The sequence below is a fragment of the Stegodyphus dumicola genome, chromosome X1, assembly GCF_044657685.1.
Source record: "Stegodyphus dumicola isolate Sdum_Otavi_A_Nest chromosome X1, ASM4465768v1".
Classification (NCBI taxonomy): domain Eukaryota; kingdom Metazoa; phylum Arthropoda; class Arachnida; order Araneae; family Eresidae; genus Stegodyphus; species Stegodyphus dumicola.
This window is the reverse complement of record NC_140780.1, coordinates 176,418,460-176,433,986: the sequence shown is the minus strand read 5'-3', so window position 1 is coordinate 176,433,986 and position 15,527 is coordinate 176,418,460. Positions and strand designations below refer to the sequence as shown.

At 30.9% G+C, this 15,527-nt stretch overlaps 1 protein-coding gene across 5 annotated transcripts in view; it reads right to left on the bottom strand.

Annotated features, from left to right (window-relative positions):
* The window catches only part of LOC118198324 (uncharacterized), a 408,445-nt gene that overhangs the window by 147,837 nt on the left and 245,081 nt on the right, over positions 1-15,527 (bottom strand). For all 5 annotated transcript variants that reach the window (XM_085808315.1, XM_085808318.1, XM_085808319.1 and 2 more), the window contains 2 exons: positions 2,305-2,459; positions 1,200-2,147 (listed from right to left, as the gene is read on the bottom strand). In XM_085808315.1, the coding sequence (XP_085664441.1) occupies positions 1,200-2,147; positions 2,305-2,459 (1,103 nt within the window). The remainder of the gene's footprint in view (positions 1-1,199; positions 2,148-2,304; positions 2,460-15,527) is intronic.

The window sequence follows — 15,527 nt, the reverse complement described above, 5'->3', positions numbered from 1 at the left end:
TCTATAAGGATTAATTCACTATTAAAGGGCTTGTACCTGGGACACCCATCAATGTTTCAATATTTAGCACTAGAACCTGGCTTTGTAATCCTAAATTCATACCAAATGGGCGACTACTTCAGAAGATTCTCTGCCAAGCTTTAATGAAATACATACTAAGTTTTCCCTTTATAAGCATTGCATCAGATGGTCTTTAATGTGTGATTTACTGTTTACTACACAATTTATTATAGTTGTGAGGAAGTATAGTAATTGCTTAACACACTGACAACATTCATCTGGCTTACTGTACTTGCTCACAGAAAGAGGAAAACTTGCCACGGGTCCTGATATATTTAATTTACCACGATTTTTACATTTGTTAGCTTCTAACTCAACCACATTTTTTATATGAAAACTGACATTATTTTACTTTAGGATTTTATTTGCTGCTTGAAAACAACATTTAATATATATCAGACTCTTTTACAATATTTCATAGATTATTGTATAACAAAGTATACATTCAAAAACAACTTTTGAAAATTATTACCATAAATCATAGGGAAACACCCATTTAAAAATGTTTTACAAATTTCCAAGAAGAGTAAGTTAATCCTCTCCACAGCAGATAAAATATTTGTAGTAAATAACAATGCTTTGTCAAAATACGTATTAAAGTGATGGTCAAGTTAATGGCTAGAATTTGTGTGCTATTCTGACAGTTAATGGACAAGCATATAAATACAAATGAAAGATTTTCTCTGTCAGAGATAAATTTGTTACCCAAGATATATTTTTAAAACTTAGAAGTACTAATTTATTTTATAAATCATTTCAGTTAAAATTGCCAATAAAAAAACACTGTAAGCACAATTAATGTACAGCCAAAATATGCTAACTCTGAAGTCTTAAATTACAAATCATTATCAGATACTGAAAAATGTCACTGCAAGTAACAGATCATTTTAAATAATTTTAAGCATAATTAATGTACAACTTTTAGCTTTTGCTAAGCAATTTTAAGGTATGGAGGATGATGGGATAATTTATTTAACATATACATTAATAAAATTATAATAACACAATGGAGCTACTACACTTACCACAATATTTATCTGAATTATCACGCACTAAATATTATTTTCTTTCATCTTCATACCACTGAAAGAAATATTAACGAACATATAAATACTTATTATAATATATATATAACATACTTGTGAAGCTCAAGTCCCATTAATTCACAAGATGGCGGGGTGAGTATCTCCTTCTTAATAGATGACTGCTTTTCATTGTAAAAAGATACATCAACATCTGCTTTTGTATTGCTTTTAATGTCATAAAGGCAACAATCATTTGAAAAGTTGTCTTCCATTTTATTTTCTTGGCTGAAATTTTCAGGTGTACTTTGACTGAGAATATGACTATTAGAAAAGCATGTGCTTGGTGGTATCCTGTCAAGTAGTGTTAAATTGATAGAGCACAGCAATTGAGAATCACAAGACTTCTGAGATATGGCATCACTTTCTTTAGTATCTTTTATATGAGCAGATTGTTTAGCAGCATTATTCTCCAGGCAATGTGTTTCAGTATTCACGATTTCAGATGTTGATTTTCTTAGTAAAGAATTAAAATTAGACATGCCATGATTTGCAACAACTTCATTTCTTACTTTCTCAGCAGATGTATCATCTAATGCATGATCTAACCTTTCTGATTCAGAAATGCTGTTTGTTACAATAGTCTGTGCCAATGTGGCACATGTTTCCTGAATGCTTTGTTGATGATTATCAGATTTATTTGCATCAAATAAAGTGTTTTCAGATTCTGAACACATTCCATTTTTCCTCTCCTTTTTAAATGAATGTTTAAACTTGGTAGAATAAGTCTTTTTTTTACATTTCTTTGACACAGACCTATTAGCTACAGATTGTGTACTTAAAGGCACTGTTTCGCATCTGATAGTGTCATTTTTATTTTGAGATAAATCACTACTGATTTGGGACAGTTCTTTTTTATTACCTGGCAGTTTGCTCAAGCGAATTTTAATTATACCATTCTTTATCTGACAAGAACCAACAGTAGAATCAGTGGAGAGGACTTTTGAAGTCGAAACATCATTTATTGATGATGACCCTTCAGAACACTCATAAGTAATGGGAATACTAGGAAGAAAAAAGAACTTCAGCAAATACTAGATAACATGAAGCAAAATACAAAACACTTTTATTTTAAATAGCTAATAAAAAATAAATACTTTACAAACAATGCTCCCCATTTCCTAAAAAATAAGGACAAGAAATAAAAACAAGTAAAACTAACCTCTCATACATCTTTCTCTTTTTCTTCTTAGATAACTTTTTAGATTTAATTTTGACTTGAAAAAGAGGCAGTTGATGGGGTGTAAGACTGTTCTTAGATGCTTTTTTCCCTCCATTACTCCATTTATAACAATCTGATTCAAAGTCTTTTTTAATCTGTGAGGATAAAAATAAATGCAATGAAATGACTAATATTCGCAATCCAACACTAAAGCTTCCTAAGCCTGAAACTGAGCAAACATAAAGCAAAAACATAGCTATAATAAAAATATTTGAAAATAATTACAACTGAATAAAACTATGTATCAATATTTGTTACTCTAAATTACATGTTTTATTAACAGCTAAAAATAACATTCTGAATAATCTAATATACATTCATATGACACTCCAACACAATCATGGATTTCAGTAACACGAATTGTTAACGAATGCTAAGTATAATATAAAGGAAAATCTTACCCAAAAAAGTGTCTATAAATTCTAGAATAGTATTTTAGAAATTATGGAAGAAGTTTGGAAAGCTTATTATTTAACAAATGTATCTTCACAGCATAGAATTTATTATTACTGTTTTCATGAAAAATATTTCAGAGGTCACTTTGGAAACACCCAAGTTTACCAAAAGTCTTATGTTTCACATTTCTCTCCTTTCTCTCTTTTTAAGTGTTGTTCCCATTTCGCAAAGAAATATAGCCCTGATTAAATAAGAAACTCTTGCCAATCGACGTAACACAGAATCTTTCATTTATCTTCTAAATCAGCATTCTTTGACTAATGCATACCATCTAAAGGAAATAGAAACACTTAAGTTATACCTCATTTTACAATGATCATTTTTCAATTTCTCAATAGATGTACTGTTTACCATGTGCACAAACTATTGGCTATTTGTATTAAATATGCACATGTAAAAAAAAATCAAAAATTGATTACCATGTTAATTACCAAAATTTAATTTGTAATACTTTAATTCTAAAATTTAGTGTGAAATTTGGGCCTGTTTAAGAGACATCAATTTCTTTATGTCTCATCCATTTTCACTTAGTTTTAACCATAAATTAAGATTGAATTTTAATTTTGTTCTGTATTTATTTTTCACATACAACATGGAAGAAAATCCTTGTTCACACAAACCAGTCATGCAAAAAGGCAATAAAAATTTAATAGATTTTTTTAAAATGCCTTTAAATTCATTTTTTGAGTTCAGCCAAAAGTTATTGTGTTATTTTGGAATCTTCAGTTAGAGTTCGGTCACAGGAAATTTCTATCTTTCTCATAAAGATGAGATAAAATTTCAGGTACATTTGAACAACATGGATTTCTGATGCTATTTTCATTTTTATAATCCTCTAGAAATACTTGTGTAAATTATTTATCAATGAACAACAATGATTTTTTAATGTCAGATGCTAATTCTTTTATTTTCAAATTATTTTCAGTTAGGAAACTTTCTAAAAGTGGTAAAAGCTTAAAATATTATCCAATTCTTTGATTATGGATGGGGTTTTTAATGTGAACAACCCACATCAATAGCTGATATGATATACATCAAGCAGATATCATTTAAAATATTTCATTTTTGTGATGTTTCAAACATTTTTCTGACAAAGGTTTGTTTTAAAACTTAACAGTGCTCCAGAGTAAGTTTTTTTGGTAAGTTATATAGAGTCATAATCTCTTGCTCTGTAATACAGCTCTTTTCTAAAAAACTTAGGTATTTTTCACCATGTTTCAAACCTTCATTAAAAGATATTTTCTCACTCCTATCAAAGTCACTATCTGTGTCAAGTTCAAAACAGAGCCAGTAATTTCACCACTGGTCATTTGATAAGTCAGTGTTGGCTCATCTGGACATCATCCATGTAACGATATCTTTTAGCAAATTTTCATTTGTTCTTTCTTTGAAATGCAGAATTTGCTTGAAATGAAATTCTCTTGCTTTAACCTTTTCTGCACTGACCCTAAAACCAGAAAATTCACTGTCATCACTCTCAGTTTCAATAAACAGAGAAGACTGCCATACAATACACCACTCATTTACTAATGCTGTTTGGGAAACATAATTCCACAATTCTACTAACAAACATATGCAGTCTTTGATAAAATAATGTTTTTCAGAAACTCTGATTTGCAGTGGTATTTAATACTATGTATTATGCCCTGGTCCACATGTTAAAATGGTTGCATTTGGTTGAGCAAAGCAGTTGTCTAACAATAGTAAAAATCTTGCTATTTAATGCTAACCCCACAATCTTACAATGACTTCTACCATCTTTAATGAAATGTTCCATGAACCATTCAGTCCTAAACTATTTCTTGAGACAGCAATTATTATTTTTCTTGTAAATTACAGGTAAGGATTTTATTCCTTTCAGAACTCTGGGATTGGTGCTTTTACCCACTATCAATGGTTTATATTTGCAAATGTAAACCATTGAGTTGTTCCAGCTGCAACTAAAATAGTAACTCTTTCTTTGTTTTTTTTTTTTTTCACTCCTATGCACACATTGCCAAAAATGTCCAGTCTCGTCTATATTAAAAATCGGTTCCAGGATAAAATTTTCTTCTGCAACCAGCACAGAAAACTGATCAATAAATAGTCAATAAAGTTGTGTTAATTGAATTTTGTAAGCATGAAGACACAGATTTTTTGTGAGTATACGCTGTAGAGAGCTTCTTGAAATTTGCAATTCTTGTCCATGACACCGAATCGATGTTCCTGGGTTTTCAGCAACACTCTCACGCACTGCTCCAATATTGACATTTGAACAGCTTATTTTTGGACGATCGATGTGTTTAGCATCTCCACCAATTTTTCAATTAATCTTTTCACAGTTGACGAGGTTAAAATACTATTTTTACCATATTTTGTATAAAATTTTCGAACTGCAGCCGCCAAACTTTCATTATTTTTAAAATATTGTTCAATAATGAAGACACGTCGTTGTATTGTATAACGCTCCATTTTTACTAACCCTAAACTCTCGGCATTCAAACTATTTTTTCCAGGGTTACCAACAACTTGATGCAAAAATGGCACCAAATTCAAATCTTGCGTTAATTTTGGGACATCTCTTATATACTCTCAGCAAAAAAAAATTTCAGAATTTATTGCATCTGAAGCCTATATGGGAAAATTTATTGGAATATTATTGCTTATAGGATATCCTTCTTTACCTCAAGAAGAAATATAATGGTCTCTTGATAAGGACATTTATGTTCTTATCATACAAGAATCGATATCACGTTTGCAGTACAGGATTATGAAGTGAAATTTGAATTTAGCTGACAATAGTCAAACTGACAATACTGATAAATTAGATAAGGTGAGATCATATCTAAACTTACTAAAAATCACGACTTTTTACTACTGGAAATAAAAAGTTTCTTTTAGATTTTGGGCGCAAGAATGCATTATTCCTTTTGCAAACTCCTATTGAGAGCGTAGAATTAGCCAGAAATAGATCAGCAAACAGGAAGACCTAGTAAATTCAGGATTCAGAAACCACTGAATGGATGGTATTTTATCGTAAAGTCCAATGATAACAAAAGACTTTGTAGTAAAGAGTGCCATACCCAGACTGTTTATAGATGCAAAGTATGTAATGTAGCTTTACATCAAGATTGTAGTGAAACTTTTCATGCTTGAATCTTTCAATTTAAATGATCTGTATTTGTAAAAGAAATATAATGTATATTTTAATATTAAATTTATTACAAGTAAAGTGATTTGTAGATTCATAAAACGTTATACAGCTAAAAAGTAAGCCAGTGCTCCACTCAAAGGAAACATGGCACGAGTACAAACCTATTCACTAAACATTCCTAGTGTTATTTCGCTGAGGTTGTGCAAATGCAACACTCGCTTTTTCCATAGGTAAGAGCATTTTTTTTTATTTTCAATGTAAATTTATGTTATAAATGCTTAATTTAATATTTGTTATTATTTTCATGAGAAAAGAAACATTCTCTGTAGCTTTGGCAGTTAATGGGTTAACCTATAAACTTAATGTTTAGATTTTGAAAGGATGCACAGATTTTTAGCATTTGACTGTATATTTCAGAGCAAAAGTAAAACCCATACCAAAACTATTAAAGCATAAGTTTAAAGTATTACATTACTTCACAAAATACCTTATAGCATTAAACAATGTACTATAAATAAATACTGGTTGACAAATTTTTAATATTTTCCTTTACTTATATTACAAAATGTGGCAGGACTAAGATTAAATCTGAAGGAAAGCACACCAGAGCCAAAGGTTTTTGTGACATAAACTGCATAACATATAACTTTGCATATTATATTTTGCTCATAGGCAGGTCATAGGCAAAGAACTTCGAACAAAATTTACTAGAAACACATGGAAGGAAAAAAAAAAAAAATACTGTAAATTTGTAAAATTTCATTTTCATTATCTAGTAGAATAAAGTAGCAAAAGCAGAAGTTTGCCAGAATGCTCTTTCTACAAGTATTTTATAGCATATATTGTAAACACAATAGTTTTGTGTTACGAATCTTATTTGCAATGAATATAAACGTACCGGGATTTACCATTAAATGAAAACAAATAACATCTCTTTAAGACATTAATAACTGCACTGAGTACCACTGCTAACCAAGTTCTCTAACTAAATGCACTGAAGATCAAACTCATTTTAAATTTAACATATTCTACTTTTAAAAAAAGATGCCACATAAAAATCTAACAAAAAGAATACTTCTTATAGATCTTTAAGATTTCGTGTAATTTCTTGTCATAAATCTTATACCTTCTTTTTTTTTTTACTTATATGCACTGCAAAAATTAGAGAACGTTTAGCCTTTAACTGATATGGTATACGTCAAGCATGGGAAAGAGTCAAACCTTTTATGTAATGACGCTTTTGAATACCTGGGAAAGGATGTGTGTGTACCATGTATGTTTCGTTGTACTCATTAATTTCAGAGAAAATATTAAAAAATTAATAATCTTTCCTGTATGTAGGTGACTATACATTTTAAAATACAAAAAAATTTAGAATTTTATTTACAGGTTCGTAAAACACACTTGTACCATTTCTGCATGCATTTCCATACAACAAAAGAAAAAAAAAATAAATAAAAAATAAAAAAAATAAATAAATAAATAAATAAATTTCATGCAAAAAGTCTATTATTCACAGACCCATTAACTTTTTTTTTTTTTTTTTTTTTAAATTTTACATTGGAAAACTGTGAAGTTAAATTAACAACTGACAGTTTGACAAGACTGGATACAAAGTTTAATAAGTACACTATTTTTCTGAAGCTTACATATTAAAAAAGCAGAAGTTAAATTTTAAAAAATTATTTTTTAGAAAGCATATACTTTCGTACTGCAAATCATTTTGTATTTCATGCAAATATACAGCTGATTACTCTTATTTTACTTGACCTTATAATTATTTTACTTTAATAAGTCACATTCAACTATTAAAAAAATCTGCTCATTTACATTATTTGTTGGTAAAATGCAGTTGACTTGTTATTGCACAAAATTTCTACTTTGAATATGAATTAGTTTTCCTTACATAATGTTCTTGAAAATTTTCATACTGACATAGTTTTGAAAAAATTTGAACTGACATTTTTGAAAATATTATGTTGGTAAAAATAAATCTGTTAAATTTCATTGAAAGTAAAGTGGAACAAATAGTAAATCCTAATGAGAACTTAAGTGCAAAATAGAATAATGCTCAGATTTGGCATCAATGTTGTTTTTAATCTTAATGACAACTTTGAAATTTTTAAATGAAATCTTTTTTAAATATGTATTTAAGATGGTATTTAATATATTTAAGATGTTAGAAAAATTTAAATCTGTTACAATTCAAAAATTTTTTAAGTACATAAGGAAAAATATGGTAATTTTACTTGGATTTAACCTTCAGATTGTTGAAGATGATGGCAAGGATGTTTAATTAAAAAAAAGTAGTAATATCAAACTTATACCAAATTCAATTACATTTCTAAGCTAATATTTTAAAGGGCTATTTTTGAAAAACCGCTAGTGCAATTTTTACAAAACTTTGTAAACTTTGCTTACAACTGGCATAATTTGAAGCACAGAATCAAAATATGGGGATAGGGTGGGGAAAATGGCATACCATTTCAAGAAAAGTTTGATTTTTGGATCAATATATATATATATTAGAACAATGCTACATATACTGTATACACTCACGCAATTAGGTCACATTACATAGGTCGTTCAAATGTTAAAATTTAAATTAACACAAATTAAGTAAACGTTGGTTCTTTTAATACCTTACACACATTATTTTTAGAAAAAATCATTTCTGATGCATACAGCATGAAAATTTTGGTTGTTGTGTCTGAATGTAAAATCATTCTGCTGCAAATAGTAGTATAAAAATACACAAGGTGGCAGTACAGGCATTTAGTGGCAGCCACATAGTGGAGAATCAGTAAGCGGTATTATTTCTAATTTCAACCTACCACAAGAGAGAAAAAAAAAGATTGTGAACAATATTCTGTATACGAGTGCAAATAAATTAATCAGTAAACCTTTTTTTTTTTTTTATATTACCTTTATTCCATCTTTGCAAATTAATTTCCAATTGCATTAGCGCACACTAATTGTTAACACTAACACAATGCGTACACATTAAATATTAAAATTAAAATTCTAAGCAGTTTTCTAAGCAGAAACAAAAATCCATTTCGTTTCATTATTCACCTCAACCAACCTTCAGTCACCTTGAATTGCGATGCAGGAATGTCTTCTTATGCCGCAGCAAGCAATCTTATTTGGCACACTTCCCATGTTACTGCATACATTTCAGCATGCATATCATGAACATATGCAACTACTTCTTTTCCAAGTTTGGAAACTTACATTTCGAACCACAAAACACACGTTTTGTTTGTTGCCGCCAGTTGATTATGGTGTTTCCTCCAAATAGTGCACACACTTTTTTTCCACCTTATATACTCTTGCTGCTGCTCTTTTTTTTTTTTTTTTTTTTTTCTATTTTCCTGCACACATTCTACGACTTTCAGTTTAAAAGCCACAGTATTTTCCCATTTCAAGCATGCTACTTGCTAACTATTATGAATTCCAAATGATACTATGAATGAAAAGAGAAAGCTTGAAATATGTGAATGCTTCAAGGAAGGAGAGGAAAGTAATTTCATTACAAAACAGTATTTCCTGGAAGCCAGTGTGGTGAAAACCTGTTTGGACTGCCTTCATTTATTATTGCGTCTTATGAGTGGACTGCTGGTGCCGATGTTTTGACTGAATAACAGCTGCACCAGAAAGCAACGAAAGTCTTCACTTTCCATCCTGGAGCCAACCAAAGACAAAATAAATGCATATTCTTTCTTTAAAGATGTTTACTGACTGAAGGGAAAAGGCGATGTTAAAAAAAAATATTTTTAAGTAAGAAACTCTTTTTTGGGGGGTGCAGACATTGTGAGGAGTCACTTTTTTTTACATAAATTTTACCTGTAAAGTTTGGGTGCGGACATTACATGAGCGTATACGGTAAATTTAATATACAGGGTGTTTATAAAGTTCTGGACCGATTTTGATGTTTAATAACTCATAAAATAATAAAGATAGATTAAAATTAATAACATAAATGGTTAGAAAGACTCAAAAAGTTTCATGACCCTTGTCAATAAACTTCCACGTGTGCCCCCTTCGTCGCACGGAGAATATCAAGTCGATATTCAATTTCACACCAGGTACTGGCAAGCATGTCGGCATCCACAGAGGCTATTGCGGTTCTAATTCTAGCTTTTAGGTCATCAATGTTCAACACTCTCCTCCTGTAAATGTTGTCCTTTACAAATCTCCAAAGAAAAAAGTCCAGCGGCATTATATCAGGCGATCTGGGTGGCCAAGGAATTAGACCTCCTCACCCATTCCATCTTCCTATAAAATGGTCATTCAAAGAACTACAAACAATGATACCCCAATGAAGTAGTGCACCATCTTGTTGCAAAGACATGTGGCTGAAGCTCTTCTTAGTTGTGGAAATAGGAAGTTTTCCAACATGTCTAGGTATCTGACTGATGAGACCATCTTTCCTGTAAAAAAGAAAGGCCCAATGACTTGATCGTGCATTAGTTCACACCACACATTAACATTTGGGGAGTCCCTTTGTGCCTCACGGTATTCATGGGGGTTTTCAGATACCCATATGCGCACATTATGGTGATTAACAATGCCAGAAAGATGAAAGGATGCTTCGTCGGAGAACAATATGGGCTTCAGAAACTCAGCATCATCTTCTATCCTCTTTAGCATATCTGTTGCAAAGGCAGAAAGATGAAAGGATGCTTCGTCGGAGAACAATATGGGCTTCAGAAACTCAGCATCATCTTCTATCCTCTTTAGCATATCTGTTGCAAAGGCCTTCCTAGGCCTATTGTCCGGTTCCAAAACTTGAACAATTTGAACTTTGTATGCATGCAGGCTTAATCTTTTCTTAATAACCTTGTACACCGTAGAAATTGGCATATCCAATTCTCTTGCTGCTGATCTCGCAGATCTTTTAGGATTGTGGAAAAATGTCTCTCTGACACACTCAACATCAAAATTACTTGTGCAGGGACGTCCAGAACGTTTCTTATCTGCGATACTTCCAGTTTCTAGAAAATTCTTTCTCCACCGCAAGATGCTACTTTTGGATGGAGGATCTTTTTGGTAAATTCTTCTGCAATTTGTCTGTGTTTGCATTATGGATTTTTTTTCTATGAACCAACATAAAATCTGTGCTTTCTCTTGTGGTGTATGCATTTTGCTTAATATGCGGTCTAATAAAACATCACATACAAAAGTACTGGAACAAACACATCAAAAGTAAACATAACATTGCATAATTGCCAAAAACAAAAGAGAGAAAAATGCAATTAATAAGCAGACGATATTTAGAAAAGTACAGATATTTAGACTGGAAAATGAAATTATCTAAAATTAACCACACGCGCAGACGATATTTACAAAATTAAAGATATTCAAACCTGAAAAGGAAAATATATAAGTTATTTCATCAATAAATGCCATAAGTTTGTTTATATCTTCATTATTTTATGAGTTATTAAACATCAAAATGGTTCCGGGACTGTATATCCAGTCTAATATACGTATATCCACGAGAAAAAACAACTTGAATTTCATCAGTAAGTAAAACAGAAAATATAGAATAGTTCTGACTCTTTTTAACTTGCCGTACATATTACTGTACAATGAAATGTCTCATGGCAATTACCTCTACTCAAGATCAAAATTATTTGAAAACATGAGTAATCATCTTAGGCATGTTTTGCTACATTTCTTATCATAACCCCCATAACACAAGACATCCTCAGGATATCCCATTTAAGTCGCAATGTCCCGGGAAGCAGTAAGGATATCCTGAGGACTTCTTAAGTCAACATCCTGAGGATATCCTATTCAAGTCTCAATGTCCCGGGATATATGAAGATCTCCTCAGGATGTTGATTCTCAGATATCCTGAGGACTTCGTAAATCAACATCTTAAGGATGTCCTGTTCAAGTCATAATGTCCCGGATATATGAAGATCTCCTGAGGATGTTGTTTCTCAGATATCTTCAGTAATTACTTTTTATGGAAGCTCATATCTGAAAATATTAATGTAACCTTGTACCACACGCAAGTCATGTTATAAGAATCGAAATCTTACTCTATGGATTTCTTATTCTGCATATGAAAATTTAATTGCTATGCTTTCACACTTATTTTTGTCTTGTATATGTCGGCTGTAAATATTAAGTAATAATATTTTCAAATTTTTGTTGTTGTTTCACAGTGCCTAGTGATCAGAGTACTTTCTTACAAATTTTAGGCACGTATTTTCAGTCGTTTTGAGTTTCATAGTGAAAGTGTGTTTACGATTAAATTCTAATTGCTACATCATATATTTTGTAAACATTATTTTACATACTTTTCTAATATCTTTGAACACAAATATTATTTACGCTACAAGTTAACTCAGAAAATCTTTCACGAAGACCTATGAACAGATCCTATGAACAGATGGGCATGATGTACATCCATGCCTTATATGGCATTCGAACTTGAGCCCTTCTGTACGGCAATCAGTCACTAATCACTTATCCGTCTCTGAGGCATTAATTAGAAATATCAAGTTATAAAAGTATTCTATTAAATTCATCAATAGTTCTTAGCATAGAAATAACTATATTTTGAAATTGCAAAAGAAAAAAATACTTTTGATCTGTTACACTATTATGTTAGTAATGAATGATGTTTAGTGCTGTGCGGTAATAAGTAACAATAATTTTTTTTTTAACAAACGACATTTTAGTTTACAGACTCAGTTAAAAACTAGTCTGTACGTGGTTTAACTTGCTTTAATATGAATTTATAAATAGAAGAATAATCTTATTGGGCTAAATAATTCTTTGCGGTTTCTTCGTTCATTTTCTGGTAAGTTCTTTAATAATGAGAATTAGTCTTTTAAAGCGACTGAGGTAAGAAGTAATTTATTTTTTACCTCTCTGTAATAGGAAAATGAGGTTTAAGAATGGGAAGATGTAACATTAAGCTCTTACTCTTCTCAAACCTCACTTTGCTACCTCTTTAACCATACAAATATCCGGTCTTTGCTAAACAAAGTGCGAAAAAAATATATCCAGCGCTCTCCAATCTTATACATTATGCTGGCAATGCTACACGACTCCTCATAATTTAACAATAATTACTGCTTTATTAATTTATTTGTAACACCCAGAAAATGTAGTAAACACGTTTCTTCAAGGTATATAACACAAAGTTAAATGTTGTTATGAAAACTCAAAATTAGATAACAGATTAAATAGATGTTCAAACTTTAAATTAAAATGATTTAATTTTTAAATTAAACGCGTTCTTTAAACTCAGCAGTTTTATTACATTATTTTATACTATAAATAACAATTGAAGTTGAAAATCTTAAATGTTTGTTTCCATCATTATCATATTGTTCATAAAACTGCTTCTCAAATTTTCTTTGCTTTTGAGAAACCGAGCTCCGCTCAGAATGTAACACCTCTAAGCACTTTTTCTGTAGCCGATGCCCCAAGAAGATTTCTCTTTCATTAACGTAGCAGATTTATGTGTCTTCTTTGTATCTTCCTACAAGGGAAATCATGGAGGTAGGAACCATGAGGGAAACATCCCTTCACGACAAAGGGTGCAGAATGCCCCCAACGGTTTTAATTGTTTCGTAATAGTGATATCCTTGAAGAACCCCACAAAATGGAAAGTACACGTGCTTACTTTCTGATTTTCAGAATTCAGCTATTCTTTACGTTAATTCTTACGTTCTTAACGTTAATAGCCACCGTTCCAAATTCTGTTTCAGTTACGAACTGACTTGCTTACGCTTGCAAGCGTTACATTGAGAGAGTGTGATAAGTAAGTTTCAAAATTTTTCCTTTATTCTACAAAAATGATCAGAACTAAAAAACATTATCTCAGATATCTAAAAGATGGATTTATAGCAGAATAAATCAACATATATTATCGGATTCATCAGAAGATGAAGTAGCATTTAATTACGAAAAAAGGCTGTGTCGAATTTTCGCGCTAGCAAATATTCTTTTCAAACTGTGATTCGGAATATGAACTTTTATGTCTCAACAAGAACTGACTGATGACGATTACCAAAATGATTATCCCATTTTAAGGAATTTTCCAAATATAGGACTAATAAATATTCTGTTAGACTTTATGCCCCTCATGTGCTTAGAAGTAGTACAAAAAAATGATTACTATTAAGATAGGCAGAGGCACCTTACAAGCACGATTACCACATAAAAATGTTGAACTAATTTTTAAAAAAAAATGACCAGTTTTTAAAGCCTTATGTATCAATTGAATTTGCAAGAAAACCAAGGAACCAACACTAAAAGAATTGAAACATTGGAAAGCTACAAAATACAATCCATTTTTACTGTACACTAGCCCACTTATTATTATTTTTTTTAATTTAACAAAAAGCTATATGATCATTTTTTACTACTTCATATTTCGATTAGACTCTTATGCAAAATACAGAATCAGACGGCAATTGATGAATACGCACAGTCTCTATTAAACCTCTTCGTAGTAAATTTTGGGCTTTATTATGAAAAACAGTATATTTCTCATAATGTTCACGGCCTACTGCATATTTGCGAAGATGTAAAAATGTTTGGGCCGTTAGATAATTACAGTGCATTTAAATTTGAAAGCTATATATCTTCTATAAAAAAATTGATTAGAAAATCTTCTGCTCCATTACAGCAAATAGCAAGACGAACTCATGAACTGTTTAATCATATTGTAGGCCATGAATATTGATTCAATCAACGTAACCGACTTAAGATCAGAATTTCAAAATTTACACACATCTGGTCCACTACTTAAAGGTCATTAAATGCTTAATTTTATTATTGAATTTTGAATACAAATTAACTGAAGTCAGAACTGAATTTGTAGAATAATTTATATATCGAAGAATTCAGTTTTGGGCTATTGAATGGTTAAAAATGATCGAAAGTTTTTTCATATTTTAAAGCAAAATTTTCTCTTATAATATTTTGTATTAATAATTCATTTCAAGTCTCTTTCTCAGTTTTAAGATATATTTACAAATTATTAAATAAATTGAAATTCAAATTAGAAATATAAATTGTATAAATATTCTTAACATTTCTTGTTTTTCCATAGTAACCACAGATGGAGGACCTGAGACTATCTGTGGAAAAAAAGCAAGTTTCTTTCAGGTTATCACAACATCTTCACACACTTTCACTGGAATATAAAGAAGATTTCTGGGGATATACTGGGATGTAACATTAAGCAGTTGAGAGTATGTATTTAAGAGGTTAAAGGGATATTTTAACTAGTATTTCAAATCCTAATAACATCCCATACGCTGTCGGTGGAACCTAGATAGGATGTCCTAAGGATATACTGGGATGTGACATTAAGCTCTTGAGAGGATGAGTTTAGGAGGAAACTGGAATATTATGGGATGTCCTAAGGATGTAGCAAGTAGGACTTTAAATCCTAATAACATCCCATACGCTGTCGATGGGACATAGATAGGATGTTCTTAGGATATAATGGGATGTGTTTAGGAGGTTAGTGGGATATCCCGGGATGTCCTGAGGATGTAGTAAGTAGGAGTTCAGATCCTAAAAACATCCCGTGTGC